Below are 15,869 nucleotides of genomic sequence, written 5' to 3'. Positions count from 1 at the left end.
GACAATTCTGTAACCTGCACTGAAATTCTAACTTAGTGCAGGATTAGCCTCTTCTTAAAATTGAAATAAAATATCTAGTTTTGTGAGATTTTTTTTCTGAATTACCAGAGTCCCTCAAATATTGCTAAGTGTTTCTGCTGTATAAAGGAATACACTTAGCTTAAAACGTTAGCATTCACCAAGGTGAATGAAAATGGGTCTTAGTTTGCCTTGCAGCAAGACTGCAGGCAAGGAGAGTTTCATAGACCTTCATTTTGACCCAGTGAGGCTGCTCAGAGATTCTCATGACCAGCCTTTCCCCTGCTGGATTTTTAAAATTTTTTCAATAAATTTTCAGATATCAAAGAATATTTTTTTTTTCACTTTTGAGTACTCTATAAACAATATTGACACAGCCTGTGATATAGGAAAAATGGCCTGATTTGATGGTTACTGAAGCTGGTGGACAATTAAAGGTTGTCAGATTTCCAGGAGGTTCAAAGAGAGTTACAGAAGCATCAGATTACTCTCAATTACATTCAATCAATAAGCACTCCACTCTCTCCACCATGGCCACTCAATTCACTCTACCAGAAAATACCCTTCCTGAAAATTGGATGTTTAGCATAACAGTACTCTGCACTGAGTTGCAGTGGGCCATTGAGATAGCAAAGTTATGGTGTAATATGTGCTAAAAACTCACCTGCACACTCACAGAGGAGCACAGTGCGGGGAGTGGGAGCACAACAGTGTGGGGAGGAGCCCAAAGAACTCCCTGCATCCAGCTGTTCCCATTCCAGGAGCCATCAGCCCATGGAAAGCCTTTCTGAACAGCCAGAGGAGCCTGGGAGCACAAAGGCAGGTGGGAACCTGAATTAAGATTTCAGAGGAAGGGACACTTTGTCTGTTGGGCCTGTCCCAGGCTGTCCCAGAGGAGCCTCAGCCCTTGTGGCCAGGCATGGAACCCACCCAGATGAGTTAATGCCAGAGCACCTCAGGATTGAGAGGAGCTGCTGCCTGGGGCGTGGCACACATGGGCTGGGGTCTCTCTGTGGGCTGCTGAGGACCTGGGCAATCCCAGCCAGCTGTACCTGTGTGTGTGATGGTCTGCACCCCCAGCTGGGCTGTGGGGCTGGGGGCTCAAATGTCCATGTGCATGCAGCTGGTGAGGCTGGGACCCAGGGGCAGCTGCTGGGCAGGCAGAGCTCCTGAGCCCAGCTGCTGGAGGGATGCGTACAGGTGTGTGTATCCTCACTAGAGTACTGCACTGCTCAGCCAGAGAAGGATGCGGCTCTTGGTGCTGTGGCAGTGCTCTCTGTTTGTGCCTGTGGCCTGCGTTGCCAGCTGTGTGTGTAACCTGGTTATAAATGCACTCTCTGCTTGTCCCTCCCAGGGGTACTGGCTCGATGCTGGTGGGACCCCAGGCATGGAGCTGCCCCAGCCCCACCTCTCTTGGACTGTCAGACCCTGCACAATCTGTTGCATCAAAAGCAGAGTGAGCCTGGGAGAAGTGTACAAAGATGGTTGGTATTTAGTATCGTAATTTCTAATTTCCTTCCTTTTGTGGGTTGACTGGTAATGCATGCCACAGGCATAAAACTACTGCAAATAAGCTTGTTGGTCTACTCATTTTGTAAAATTGGAAACCTGGTTATTGTTGAGATAGGGTGTGTTGGTGGAGTAGGAAATTTGAGGAGCTACAGAGTGAAGAACAAAAAGCTGTTTATAAACCCTTGTGTGTGTGTATTAACTATAGTCAACAATTCACCTATAAAATAATCACCAATGCATGAAGTTTATGCATCAAAAGCCTGTGGAACAGTGAGTTTTAGATACAAATAGCAGTGATTTATAAAGACAACACCTCCAAGCCTGAATATGATATAGACACAATATATTTTAACTATATAGACAAACATGAAATGCCAATGTCCTTCAGAAAAGCAGTTCAAGCTTGGAATTAACTTCTTTCTGTTGAGAATAATAAGAAAAGAGACCAAAAATATGCCCAAGGAGTAAATTCCTGTGTGTACAGAAATTCTTCTGTAAGTGACCTAGTTTTAAAGATCATTGGGAATTTATATTCATTGCCTGTAGAGAGGCAGGGTGGCCAGGGAAATGCTGCTGTGATGAAGCCCATGCATCCATGGAAATAGTGCTGGACTAAATTTCCTCACTGACATAATTCCACTAAATTAAAAGAACTGATGTGAAGATGGACTATGTCCCTATTTTTATGTTTGACCCAAAGGATCATAAAATGTTCATTTTAGTTTAACTCACAAACAGAAGATCTTTTGCAACATCCTAATTGCCTAATTCCTATTTTTGTTTCCTTTTCTGGGAGGTGAGGTTTTTACATTCTTTCAATCAGTGGAAGTATTTTTCCTTCTCCAAGGGGGAAAAAACCCACAAACTATCATAAAATCAATCATATTTTACTAGATTTATGGTTTCATTTTTTTGTCAGTGATACATACAGACATCAGGAAAGAAAACTACTAGATCATTTTATCTATTTGGAGACGAAGTGTTACCCCCTAAGGCTGTACAATTCAGTGTCAAGCAGCTGATTTATATTACTTTTGTATATAATAGTTCTGTAGCCAAATCCTTTGATTGCCAGGATATCTTATTCAGGCTCCATTTCTCTTATGTGGATTTGACTTTATTTTTTATACTTTAAGGTATGATGAATGCATACCTTACACAGTATGAAACATTTAGCATGCAACAATGACTGTGTTTACAAATGGCTTTATTCCTTTCTCCTTTCTGTGGAATTTTTATTAACATTGCATGGCATATATTTGCAGTAATGTTTTCAGCTGTGAAATGTAGCTCTGAACTCTGACTAAATGTATCTTCTACACAATAGCACTTTTGCAAAATGTATTGTTATTGTGGGGGTTTTTTTGGTAACTGGATCATTTTCTTACATCAAAGCCTGTCAGGCTCACAAGTATTTCAACAAATGGAATGATTTGTATACACAACTTAAAAGTTTTCTGCGTGAAGTAGAAAAGCAAATCTGAAACAAAACTCTGTGTCACTGATGAGAAAATGTTCTGTCTTTGTTCTCTGTACGATCCTTGGAGCGAGACGTTATTTGTAGAGGTTCTTCTCTTTCACAACAGCCGGCAGGAGCGTTCATGGGCTAATCTTTATCTTCGGTCTGCTCTTCAGAACGAATGCCTCTGATGTGAGGCTACTCTACAGGAAACATGACCTCATTCAGGCTCTGTGCCTCTGATTGCACGGGCTGTTTTCAAAAGGAAACAGGGGACTTGCTAGACCTGCCCTTGCGAAGAGCCAGGGCTGAGCTCTCCCAGGAAGCTGCTCAAGGACCAGCCTCCACCAGCCGTCCCACGGGCTCTCGGGCTGATGAAGAGACAAATTTTGCACGCATGTGTTAATTGTGAAATGGATTTTCCAGGTTTGAAGGATTTTAGACTTATTTATCTCTTAATATATTTGTCAGCTGAGGAATAGCTAAGATTTGAATTCATTTCTGTGCTGCTCTTCAGGAAGTTTTGCGGTATTGTGAACGTTGCTACCATTACCTGCAGGGAGAAAAGACAAAACTGCTCGTCAAAAATAGCTGATATGTGTGAACAAATAAAACTCTGTGTAGACACTTGTGTTTAGTAGATTAAACAGAATAAAACTAGTTGGCTGGGTTTCAGCTGTTTGAATAGTTAGCACTATATTTTGGTAGGTACTAATGTAAATATTTAGATTGTATGCTGAAGGCATCATTGGCTTAAACACTAATTTGATTTTTGAAGGGAAAGGTAGCTAAAACTGATTGGTTTGGACAATGACTTTTTGTTTATATTACAACATGAACTTTTGTGTGTTTTGAAATCCAAGGGGGGGTTGTTGCCTTACATTTTTATTTAGATTCTTGACAAAAAATGTTGCCACATTCACCTCAGATTCGCTTTTAGTGAGATTTCATAGAGCTGTTGCCTTTTTCTCATGCCATAGTTTAGACATGCTGTGTTGATGGCTCATTTCGTGGATTACAGATACAATACTACTGCTCCATTGTACAGTGGTGGTTGAGAAGCTTTGTTATGTCATTACTATAGCTTCTCACGCTATTAATAGCACAGAAATAGGACTGAATATTAAATGAAAGCAGAACACTGTGCAGCATTGTCTACAACATAATGTTGCCATGTTTTCTCCATCATTGACTGAATTATTTTCATGAACTCTCTTCATTATGCATGAGCCAAAAATTTTCATGATCACGGGCAGCAAAAAAATCTGTTGGACTGCCTGTTCCATGACTGTTCACAGAAGCTTGATATTATCGTTACTTAAAATAGTTTAAAAGCAAGTTACAGCTGCTTATTAACTGTTCTTGAAAAAAGGGAAATGCCTCGCCTCCCCAGTAGTATATCTGCATGTGTAAATTGCTCACTTTCTTTCAGAAATAGATTAATATATTCCATTTTATCTTAAATTTTATTTCTCTGGAGGGTGGCAAATAAACAACCTGCAGAGATATACCTTGCAAAGTTATGAGAGAATTCAAATGCGGAACAGAAGGACTGTGGTTTGTTCTGCCACTGTGATCAGTATGTCAACACTTTCTAGTGAAAGCACCACCCCACAGGAAAGCTGCCACTCCTAAAAGTTATTCTTTTTTAGACATTGCTCTTTATTATCATAACTGAAAGAATTGCGTGCAATACAGCTGTGCTGTGGGTTTCAGTTGCTGGAAAGTTTCACCCTCACATTATTAAAGAGTTATGACAGATATAACTGATCCTGACACATACTTCTATATATGCTTTTCAAACAAATTTGCCCTAGAATCAGTTACTTTTGCCTAAGTGAGAATACATTATAACGAATAATTTGTTCTATATTGCTGATGCTATCTTACACATCCTGATTTTCAAACAAGTAAAAAAATATGCTTCCATTTCTTTTGAAACTCTTCCACAGATAATCTACATTCCCTGTTACCCTAGGGTGTATGAAACAGTCCTTTTCGAGATGTATGGAACATCACATGTTGCATCAACTCCAGGAGCAAATAAATTTGGATAAATTTGTCAGAGTTTTAAATAAAATAAATACCTTATGGAAGGGATCTTTTTTGACTGATAAGACTTAGGATTTTGCTGGTTTTAGTTTCTATCCAGATCCACAAACTGCTTTTGGAGTCCTTCCTGTATTTTCTTCTAGAGTTTGAATGCATTTCTTTGTTTTGAGTATAAGATTTTTTGCACATTTAAGAATCATGATTTTGCCTAAAATAGGAGAAATTATTTCAGGAGGTAGTTGTATGTTAAAAAAGCTCTAATAGATGTCAAACTATGGAATACACTGGTCCCATTGTTTGTACAACTTGCTCTGTGAGTTCTGATTGATGCTTCTTGATCTCTCTGTACTTTTCCCCAAATTCTTTCCATTTTCTCCTTCTCAAGTTATTTTGTTGCCATTAGAGCATAACTTGCTCATGTTAAAGTGATTAATTTTTCAAAATGGTAGGAGAAACAGTATGCATGGGACCAGGTTAATGGGACTGATGTATAAAAAATACCCTGAATGTTTTGCTTCTTGCTTCTCTTCTTTCGTTACCTTGCCTGGTCCCAAGGCTGAGTCAGCCTTCACACCCAGTCTGTGACTGACAACTGAGCTCCCAAGGAGGTTAAACAAGATTACCAAACTGGAAACCCTGACCTTCATGGCTTTTCTTCTTTTGCCTCAGCTCATAACTGAATGTAAAAATATAAAATTCTCCTGGCCCTGTCTCCTCTCAGAGGTGAAGGATGGGCATTTACTAACAGTGTTGCAAGTCTAAAGCTCTAAAGATGCAGGAGAGACAAGGTAATATAGGGAAAGATCATATCTTTTATCTTTTCATGTAATAATAGACATAAATTCTCCCTATGCACAGGCCTTGCTCATGTTTTGTAAGATTGATTCTGCCAGGTGGGAACATCCAGCACTGCTTTGCACACTTGAGCCACTGTAATCCAGACAAATCCTATTTCCTTAGTCTCCTGCCACAATACTACTGTCAAATATTTATCACTGTAGCAATCCCTGTGCTCATTGTGCTATGTCTGCAATTTTCATCTGAAAAATATAATGTCATGGTAATGGTGGCCTTTCCATTCTTCTCTGTATCTAGTGCCAGTTCAGGTTCTAGCTGTGGCATGAAGCAGATTTCTGGTAAAACACCTTAAAATTACTGCAGTTATTGTATTTGCATCATAATCATTTCTCTCAAATCTGTTATCTGGGCAGAGTACAAATATCTGATTTCTGTTGGCTCTGATTCTGTGTTGTCCTGGTTGAGATGAGTTTCCTATAATCACTAAGTCTTTCCCCAATTCCTTCATATGTTTTGTCTCCTCTAATTCTTGCCTTAATTTTCTTTTAACTTGTAACTTCTTAAAAAATTATCTTTCTGGTATGCAGAAGCTACCTGTCAGTGAATACGATAACAATTCCTTCTTATTTCACCTTTGTCTTTGCAGGTTCAACACCACTTAATGAAGAGCATAGACACAGCCTCTCAAGACATATTTTTCCAAGGTATTAAGGAAAGTTACACTTGCTTAATTTTATTTTTGTTTTGGCATAGATTTTGTATGTCAGTCCTTTTGGGCCACTGAGAAATGTAGTGCTGATAATAATTTAATTACTGCCCTAAATGGAAGTCAGAAGTACTGCTGTGGAGGTTGGAAACACTGGCTTTGCAATCACAGGGTTTTGGAGTATCTGTCTTCCATCTGCTTTTCCCTACACTGAAATTATGGTATCTCTCTGTGACATGCCATATGGGGTAGTTAAACCTCTTACTGAAACACAGGTCAGACACTAAATCAACCCAGTGTCTTCCTTTCTTTCCATTATGTCATTACATGGCAATTTGGAACTCAAGGGGAAAGGTATAGCCATAAATTAAATTTTAGTCAAACTAGATGTCATTACATGGCAATTTGGAACTCATAGGTGTTAAGGGGAAAGGTATAGCCATAAATTAAATTTTAGTCAAACTAAGTAGAATGTCTACAACTTTTAGATCCTTTCACTTCTGTCAGTACTCCCTTCTATTTTAAATACTAGAGACTATATTTTTCTGTGCTGTACTTAATCCCAAAGCCAATTGTGTTTCAGTGCTGGATGGAGCTATCACAATGGGCTCTATCCCATGTTGTTCCAGCTGCATGGCATTCTAGGATTTGCGAGAATTAAAAGTCATGTATCACCAAGTATGGCTAGTTTATAAAAAAGCAATAAATCCTGCCTGGCTTAGGGGGACTCAGATTCTGCCATGTAGAGGAACTCAGAGAAGCCAGATACTGGAATGCCTCTGATGGCTCCAGGTCGATGTAGGTCCAGCAGGACTCCTTGGCCAAGAGCACTGCCACAGAAACACACCAAGCACTTCTGAGCTCAAACTGGCTCCATACTTCAGGAAATGCTCCCCTGGCATGTATCCCTCCTGTAATCTGAAGCTCTGGAACATGTGATGCACACGTCAGCTGGCTGAAACCTCCTAGTACAGAGAAATATCATTACATCAATTATTTTAAATCTATGTCATTACCAGTCCCCATCAGCTTGAAATGTAAATTCATTACTATCAAATCATGGGTTTGCTCTGTCCAGACCTTCTCTAAATTAGAGGCTTTCATTTCTCCTTTTCAGTTGTGCTTGTGCCTTTTTGGATGATGATCCTGCCTATGGGTGCTCCACAAGTCCTCTGACAGGCTCCCTTCCTACATGCCGCCGCAGCCCTCGACTGCTTTCTAATGGTTATTATGTTTTGACAGAAGACAGTTTTCTGTCTGATGAAGAAGGCAACATAACACTGACACCATCCCACACAAGTGTTACATATAAAGAGAATTTAGTTCGGTAAGTGAACTATGTGCAGATTTTACTCCATGTTGGTGACTGCCTCCACATCTCTGGCCTTTTCTAGAGGTGTGTCTGGAGGTGTCTTTGTGTCTGTCTACATTTTGCTCAGCATAAGACCAGCATTACTTCTGATTGGGAACATCTCAATTGCTTTAGAGAGTGCAGTGAATGAAATTACCCAATTTTCAGTCACATCTTACTACCTAAAAACTCTTTAGTGCAGAGTTGTTGCTATAATTGAAGTTGCGTCCAATAACGGAAAAGGAGAGAGTTACAGCTCATTTTGCCAATGGGGTTACTCTGATAAGAACTAAGAAAAAAAATCTTTGTATACAACACACACACATATATATAAATAAAAATTCTTACTGGATTTCTTACTCAAGGAAAAACATCTCCTGATTCAGAAGAACAACAATGTAGAAAGGTATGTAAAATGTAGTTCAAAAAACCTGGAATTCAATGGATTTAGACTACCCCAAATAGGATACAGCAGTGAAAATCACAGGTAGCACTCAAAGTACTATCAGAGAGCAGTAGCTGTGGTATCATTTGGTACCACAGTACCTGGTATCACAACAGCACGTTCAGCCCTGCTGTTACTACGCTCCCTGACACGTTGTCATGTGCAGCAGCCATTCCTGGTGACATGCCCAGGATCAAGAATAGGGCTGGGAGCAGCACTCAGAACCTGGTTCTTTCATGTCATTCCTGCAAGCTTTAGAGCTCTGTCCCTGCTCAACAAGAATAATTAGCTCTATTCCTTGGCAACACATCTTTTCTTTCTAGTGTATTCAGGCGAAGGAAGAAAATCCGTCGCTCTCTTGACAGCTTGTTCAATCTCAGTGCCTCCAGCTCATGGCTCAGCTCCACCATTCCCAGCAGGATGGATTTCTCCCATGTAGAGGACCCTTGGCCTGATGGATGCAGAAAATTAGAAGCCAGTCACAATGATATTGGTAAGCCCTGATCAGGTACCTGGTAATCAAGATACAACTGTGTTTAGTGTGAATTGGATATTTCTTTCTGGAAGTTATGTAGGTGTTGTCTGCCAAGGTGTGCAGGTGAAGGATAGAACGAACTACAGAATTCTAAGGGATAAATAGAGCTCCTGGCATTCAAACTGAGTATGAGTCTGCAAAGAACCTCTGTGCCAAAAAGTCATTTTTTGACTGAATTTGAATGCAAAGTCATCACCAGGAATGTTTTTTTCTGGTGTGATTAATACCTGGCACTGTCTGCTTTCACCTGGCTCTTTCAATAACTTCATCTGTTATGCTTTATGCAGTTTTGTCTTTACTCTCCACATTTCTTCCTGCATACATTGGAACCCACCAATTCCCTACCCATAACAATTTGCAACCTCTCCTGTGATTCAGTAATTAATTCCTAAATTCATTAATACAAAGTCTCAGAGCTCTTCTTGCGTGCATTTCTTGTAGGTGATTCAGACTTTTCTTCTGAATGTAATAACCATGTGTCACAAAGGCAAATTCCAGCATCTCATGGAGCATTTCTCACCAAAGATGATGAGTTTCTTCATTTTGAGGAACCATTTTGTGCTTCAAAATCCTGCTCTTCATTTATGATAAATGCAAATAAAGAGAACTGGAGCAATGCAGGTATGTTATGTTCTTATTGCGGCATGCCTCATTTTTAGAGTGAAGTGAAAATACATTAAAAATATAGGTCTGACCCCTTGCAGAATAGAATTTATTTACTAAAACAAATATTTTAAATGAATGATTAAAAAAATTAAAATTATTAAATTGGTATTTAGTTGATTACTACCCCCTGCTCACATCTTTCCCTCACACATTTTTCAGGCAAAAAAAAAAAAAAGAAGTGAAGAGGAAAATGGAGGAAAGGGCATGGGAGCAAAAACTGAAACAGGCAATTATGCAGAAAGGCTTGTTTTCTGAGAGCATGGAGGGCACAGTGTTTCTGTAGTTGTGGGGGAAAAAGACTCCTGAGAGACACCCAGAGCATGAAAATTAGGTTTCTGCTTTGAATCACTCCAGGCAAGTTCTCTTTAAAAGCAACTGAAGAGACTGGTCTCAAAGGCTGAAGGTAGCCTTTGCAAACACCTCCTGTAAAATATTTACTTTCATTAAAACCCATTATTTTCCTGATTTTTATTTTAGAATCCAGGACAGTGCAAAATGTCATTTCTCAGATAGTTGCACTGATCACGTGTTTAATCATTTCAGCGTGTACAAGGTAATTTTTATTTCTTTTATTTTCTTTTTCTCACATAAGTGCTTGCTTCATTTCAAATGGTGAATAAAACTTAAATCAAGGGTCACATTTTCAAAGTTATAGGTATCTTGCTGTGACAATATATTTTTACATGATAGTCAGTGCAGGCAAATATCTCAGCTATATAGATATGCACAAAAGTAAGAAATATGTATGCAGATATGAAAGCTACTTTGCCAAGTATGCTTTGACAGGGGTTTTGGCAGGCTGAGAAGAATCAGAACGGATCCATGTCTTTCTAAGTGGGTTTTTTCTCAGTGTGAATGCTGAGGTCTTTCTTTCTGGGAGATTATCTTCAATAGTTTACGTAATTTAAAGTTTCAAATTACAGTTCACCTACCTGAGTTCAGAGGGTTCATCTGCAAGAATCCTTCCTCCTCCTCCCACCAGGTTTCACCTCTTTTAACCCAATATGCATCCCTTGGCTTTTTTTAACCTTTCTGGGTATTGTTACATTCTCAGATATTTTCTGGGAGGACTGTCTGCCACTTTGTTGCTGATGATTTTAGTTTGTAAGTATAGAGTTTCTTTATTTCCAATGTATTTATTTTTTTTTACTAAGTCACATCTGAGGAACAAATTCTTTCCTTGAATGTATATCCATGGGTCTTTCTGATCCTAATAAGAGCAGTATATGGTCAAATGGGGACAAATGTAGCCTTCAATTCATTACAGCATTTAATTTTAATTTTAATTTTAATTTCACAATTCTTTTGTCCCAAGATGCTACTGTGTCATCTTTCTTCACTCTTGATACATTTTTCAAAACAACTAAGTTTTGGTAAGTGGTTCCAGTGCCATGTGATGAATAGAGTAATTTAGAAATTTTATAATAAGAAGAGGAAGGAGATTCCTCCTGTTGTTTTCATGTCAGAAGATAGAAGGTGGGATCTTAAGTTACTGATAGAGCAGTTGGCTTTTCCAGTTACTGATTTGTATTCATAGAAACTTTCTGTTAATTCAAAAACCTGCTTTTTCATAATGTGCATTAAATGTTGTAGCAGAAAAGGGAGGTAAACCTAATCTGCCATAACATGATGCAGACACAGTCCAAGCACTGTAATTTAAGATTCCAGAGGTGCACTTTCAAGCCTTGCACTGAAGTCCACACCCAGGCCACCACACCTAGCCATTTTTTTTAAACTGGAAAAATAAAACCAGCTAATTGTGATGCTTGTCATATCACCAACTCCCAGGGACTACAGGATTTATATAATTTGGCTTCTCTAACCCAATGCACCATTAGCTCACACATAGGCCTCCATGCTGAAAGCAAGTATGGATGTGCTGGATTTATGAATTACCATTCTTTCACCTTTTTTTGCACCACAAAATTCTAAATGTCTAAAATACAAAATGCTTCCAAGACTAAAAAGTTTGGGCTTATCTGAATTTTTGTGGGCTGAAAGCGAAGCTCAGGAGGATCTTTTTTGTTTTTGAAGCTGTCAGGATTCAGGAGATCAGTGTATGCCAAGGGCACCAAGACAATCTGGCAGACAGCCTTAGAATTGGGTACACTGGAAGTCAGAAACACCAAGGCACAACTTGGACAGCCCTAGTGCAATGACAGTCACACTTTTTGACAGATGATGTATCAGTTTGTTGCTATGTCTCTAGTCTCTAAAACTTTGGTTTTACCAAAGCCATCAGGTCAGGACCATTGTGCTTGAAGCACATGCCCCAAAGTGCTGCTTCCCCTCTTCCTGAATAGCTGAGCCCTGAGTCATAACAAAGCTGTTCTTCACAAGAGAAAAACACACTCTGAGAGCTTCTCAGCAGCAGGTATACAGAGAATGCCTCTTTTATGCTCATCACAAGTGAGAAGTCACCTGCTCAAACAAGTAGTCCTGCAGCTTAGCTGAATTTGCCAAACAGGACCTACTGATAATGTATAATACTTATAAGAAACTATGATTTAAATCAAGACATACAAAAATGTATTCTTTTTTTCCCTACAGAAAATAGTAAGAAATAAAGAACAATTGGTGAGTACATGTTTAAATTTAGAAAGAATTCAATATTTTTGGGGATGAGTCCTACTACAGAATAGGATCCAAACATACCAGAAAGGTTCCATAGACTTTTTATTAAAAGAAGGTTTAGCTACAGGACCCTTGCCAGTTTTCACTGCAAATTACTCCACTTTGATGTCTACAACTCCTTTTTTATTGCATTTGGATTGTAAATTTTCTTTCTGTTGTCTGGCAGCACTGTATAAATAGCGTAAGCTGTTAACAATTGCTGTGCTTCAGCCCAGAGAAAACATGTTTTTTCAGTAACAAGCAAAACAAGTCATCCATTTCCCAAGTGTGAACTGAACAGCGGGACCAGGTGCTGTGCTGCTCTGAGCTGGTTGCATTCCACTGAAGCAGTGAAGCAGCATTAACTTGAATTGGTCCAGAATATCTGAAAAACACTTAGACATTCTTCTCTTCCCTATTCTCTTTCCTCACCCTCACACTCCAGTTTCTGTTTAACAAGCATTTCTAAGCTTTGCTGCAGCTCAAACCCTTAAAAGAAGAGCACTGATTTATTTGTACTTGGAGTTGGTCATCCCAGTCCTGGCTCTGTTATTTCCTTTATGTCTTTACTTTGTACAGTTAAAAATGAAAAGAAGGAACCAAGTGGAGCTGTGCCCAGTTTGTGTTCCTTGTAGTAGGGATAGAACAGCCTTCTTCATCAGTTTCCTGGTTGAGTGCAGTTCAGCTTCTGAGATCTAAAGGCATCTGCACAGCTGCAGATACAACCTGGAAAACCTTTCTTTCAGCTCTTAGAAGGAGGCTGTTAATCCTGAGAACAAAGCATTTTAGAAAGGAGTGCAGGCATTTGATCACTTTGCCTATGGTGACAAAAATGTCCTACTCACAGCGTGCCAAGCTGGGGGCACCACCTATGGCACTTCTTAAAGTCAGTGGAACTGTTTATGCAAGGGCTGAAACACCAGAGCTTGAAAGCTCACTCTGGTTTTGAAAGCCACTGTCAGTGTTAACCAAAGCAGGTCCAACAGGATGGAGTAGAGAACTTGGCACTTGTTGTGTGGCAGAACTAAACTAAACACAGATTGACACAGGTTACTGCAAGACAGGACCTTCCACAGTTAAAAACATGCTTGTCTCTTGCACTTTGTATAAACTTAAAAGCAGAGTTGTTACTTCTGTGCATTTTGAAATTAGTTCAATAACAGTTTTCATTTTTCCTCCTCCTCCTCCAATTTATTTTCATCAGCTCTTCAGCACTGAACTCCTGGATACCTCCTTATGGCCATGGTTACATGTTCCTGTGGACAAAAAAACCCCAGATTTGATAGCATTCTTCCTCCAAAACATAATGAATTTCAGCTTTATTTTTATTCTGTTCAAATGTAAGGCCTTAGTTCTTGGTGACTACCTGGAAGAAATCATACAAAGAAGTGCTATATCTGTAGTATTTTATCTTGATAATATTAAAAGTGTTTTGTAATTCCCGTGAAATATTTTTTTTATAAAAATGATGTAATCCCATATTTTATATATTAATTTCTTGTTACAACATGCATCAAAGATAATGGATTTGGATAGTGGCTGAGTAAATGTGATAACTGATATATTATGGAACTAAAACAGTCTTTATAATACTCATCCTCATATTTGCTTGTAGTTAATGCACTTGAATAATATTGTAAGTGTTAAATAATTCCTCTTCTTTATTTAAAAGTACAGAGACAACTGAGAGTAAATATCACTATGTAAAACATGTAAATATTTTGTTTGGTATTTTATTCCTATTGTAAAAAGTCCATTACTAAAATATTTTTAAAATAAAGGATTGTAAAGTTTTTTAGTATTTAAATAATCTCTTGAAATAATAATCTGAGAATTTAAATCCCATTCTGAGAGAAAAGTCTAAGACTGTAATTACCCTGCAGTCATCAAAGCAATTATTCTGAAAACCAGAAGAGTTCACCATCAACTCATTAGTTCACTGTAAACTATCAAAGAAAAATCTGATTGAGATAGAAAAAAAAACCAACTTTACAATAAATTCCTATAATCTGTCTATTAATAAATACAAACTGTAAATTAGAATTGTTCTCATCTGGAATGAGAGAACTCCTGGGACAATTTCTCAATTGGAGTTGAAGGGCTAAAAATAAAATGCTCAGGATCTATTAAGATCTGCCTTCCCTGAAATTTGAATTGTGTGTGTTGAATTAACAACGTCCTAGTCAGTTACCAGACTGGTTGTCTTTGGGAGTTCCCTTCTGTATATTCCTATGGACACAAAAACATGCTTCATCTTTTTTCTCTGAAAAGAGGCACAATCATGTTTTTTCCTGTCAGATAAAAGATTGAAGCCAGGATTTTTCTGATGAAAAACTGAAAAAAAATTTCCAACCTAAGTATGTAAATCCAGAGTTTCAGAGGTAGTGAGTATCTGCAGCTTCTGGTAACTACAGTATCAAGCCTAGGATAACTGTGGAATATAATTCTCTCACAGTAAAACCACTTATTGATTAGTGATTAACTTACACATATACTAACAGAGAAAAAAAACCCTAGAATTTTTGGGATTTTTTTGTCCCCAGTGATTAAACATTTACTTCCCTTTAATATAGCACCTTATTTAGAGAAAAGAATCAAATAGAAGTGATGAGATGTAAATTTATACCCCCTATGCATTTTTTAATAAAATTTATTGCTTTTTAAATATATATGATATTTATCATTACACCTTGTCTTATTCTCTCTTACTTCAGCTGTGTTCAGCTGAGTTTCAGGGTAATTCCTGAGTATATATCAGGTACTGCTTTATAGGGGGAATGTTTATGTGGGAGATGATAATATTGATGCCATTCCCTAATTTTTAATGTTCCTGATCTGTGAGCAAGTCTGGTTTGTAATTATCCTGAAAACATTACTCACAGAAGCCAAACCATAAAAAAAATTAAAATCTTTTATTTAAGTTATGTGGAATAAACTACACGGTACAGAATACAGGTTATGACCACTTAGTCCAGGTCTGCAAAATCTGCTCTTTATGTACATTTTTATGAATTGGCTGCACTATTTTATAAACCTCTCTGCACGTTTCTATATACACCAAGCAAAACTGTTACTTCATTTATATTGTTTCTTTTTTTATGGTTTCTCACGCTGGTTTTTTTTCCCCTTTTCTCTGGCATTTCTATATCAGTAAAATTGTTCCTGTTCTCATTTCTGCTTGTGTTTGAGAGTGTTTTTCAGTAATGAAGATTGTTACTGTTAGAAACTGCATATATTTCAGTGAATTTCTTATTTGTCAGTACATGTCCTGCCCTGCAGATTGTGTGCTCTTTGCGGGAGGGTTTTTTGGTACTTTAGTGCAAACATAAAGCCTTGTTTTGTACTGGTGACTACATTACCTAGCACCATAGAAAAATAAAATAAAAAACAGTATTTGAAAAAAAACAGTAATTCAATATGAAATAAATAAAAATACATAGGTTTAAATTCTGAGTGGGTATCAATCAGCTGATTTACACCAGCTGAGACTCTGAGCTGCAGCATTTCAACAGCTTTGTTCATGGATATCAGTTTTCTGGGGTTGGAGCACCTTACATGATTGAATGTATGGACAAAGTCAAGCCATGTTCAAAATACTTCTGTATTAGTAATTGTAATAATAATGCTATAAAGCTTATTTTTGTCATTGCATAGAAAAACATATTGCATTGTTTTACACATGTAGCAAATAAAGTTGTAATGTATTAAACTAAA

The 15,869-nt window shown here is 38.1% G+C and overlaps 1 protein-coding gene across 4 annotated transcripts; it reads left to right on the top strand.

Annotated features, from left to right (window-relative positions):
- Nucleotides 1–1,386: 1,386 nt before the first annotated feature.
- Nucleotides 1,387–15,869, top strand: TMEM71 (transmembrane protein 71). Of its 4 annotated transcripts, XM_039715521.1 has the most exons (10): nucleotides 1,387–1,502; nucleotides 6,486–6,543; nucleotides 7,663–7,872; nucleotides 8,665–8,834; nucleotides 9,318–9,497; nucleotides 10,020–10,095; nucleotides 10,597–10,646; nucleotides 10,843–10,915; nucleotides 12,093–12,119; nucleotides 13,360–15,869. In XM_039715521.1, coding segments are annotated over exons 1-9 (915 nt in total). In that variant the 5' UTR covers nucleotides 1,387–1,405; the 3' UTR covers nucleotides 12,094–12,119; nucleotides 13,360–15,869. The 4 variants fall into 4 exon arrangements, 2 of the variants coding, with proteins under 2 accessions (XP_039571455.1, XP_039571456.1); XR_005628190.1 differs by having other exon boundaries at nucleotides 10,597–10,915; XR_005628191.1 differs by lacking the exon at nucleotides 1,387–1,502 and adding an exon at nucleotides 3,154–3,415 and having other exon boundaries at nucleotides 10,597–10,915.

Source organism: Passer montanus, unplaced genomic scaffold (assembly GCF_014805655.1).
Source record: "Passer montanus isolate IOZ18808 unplaced genomic scaffold, ASM1480565v1 scaffold33, whole genome shotgun sequence".
Lineage (NCBI taxonomy): Eukaryota > Metazoa > Chordata > Aves > Passeriformes > Passeridae > Passer > Passer montanus.
Note: the sequence above shows the minus strand (reverse complement) of the source record. Positions and strands in the feature narration are given on the sequence as shown.

Bases quoted from the DNA above. Each gene is read 5' to 3' on its own strand.
- TMEM71 (XM_039715521.1), top strand. From the start codon at position 1,406: ATGGAGCTGCCCCAGCCCCACCTCTCTTGGACTGTCAGACCCTGCACA. The intron at 9,498-10,019 runs GTATGTTATGTT...TTTTTATTTTAG, and splicing joins AGAGAACTGGAGCAATGCAG to AATCCAGGACAGTGCAAAAT. The intron at 10,647-10,842 runs GTAAGTATAGAG...TTAATTTCACAA, and splicing joins GTTGCTGATGATTTTAGTTT to TTCTTTTGTCCCAAGATGCT.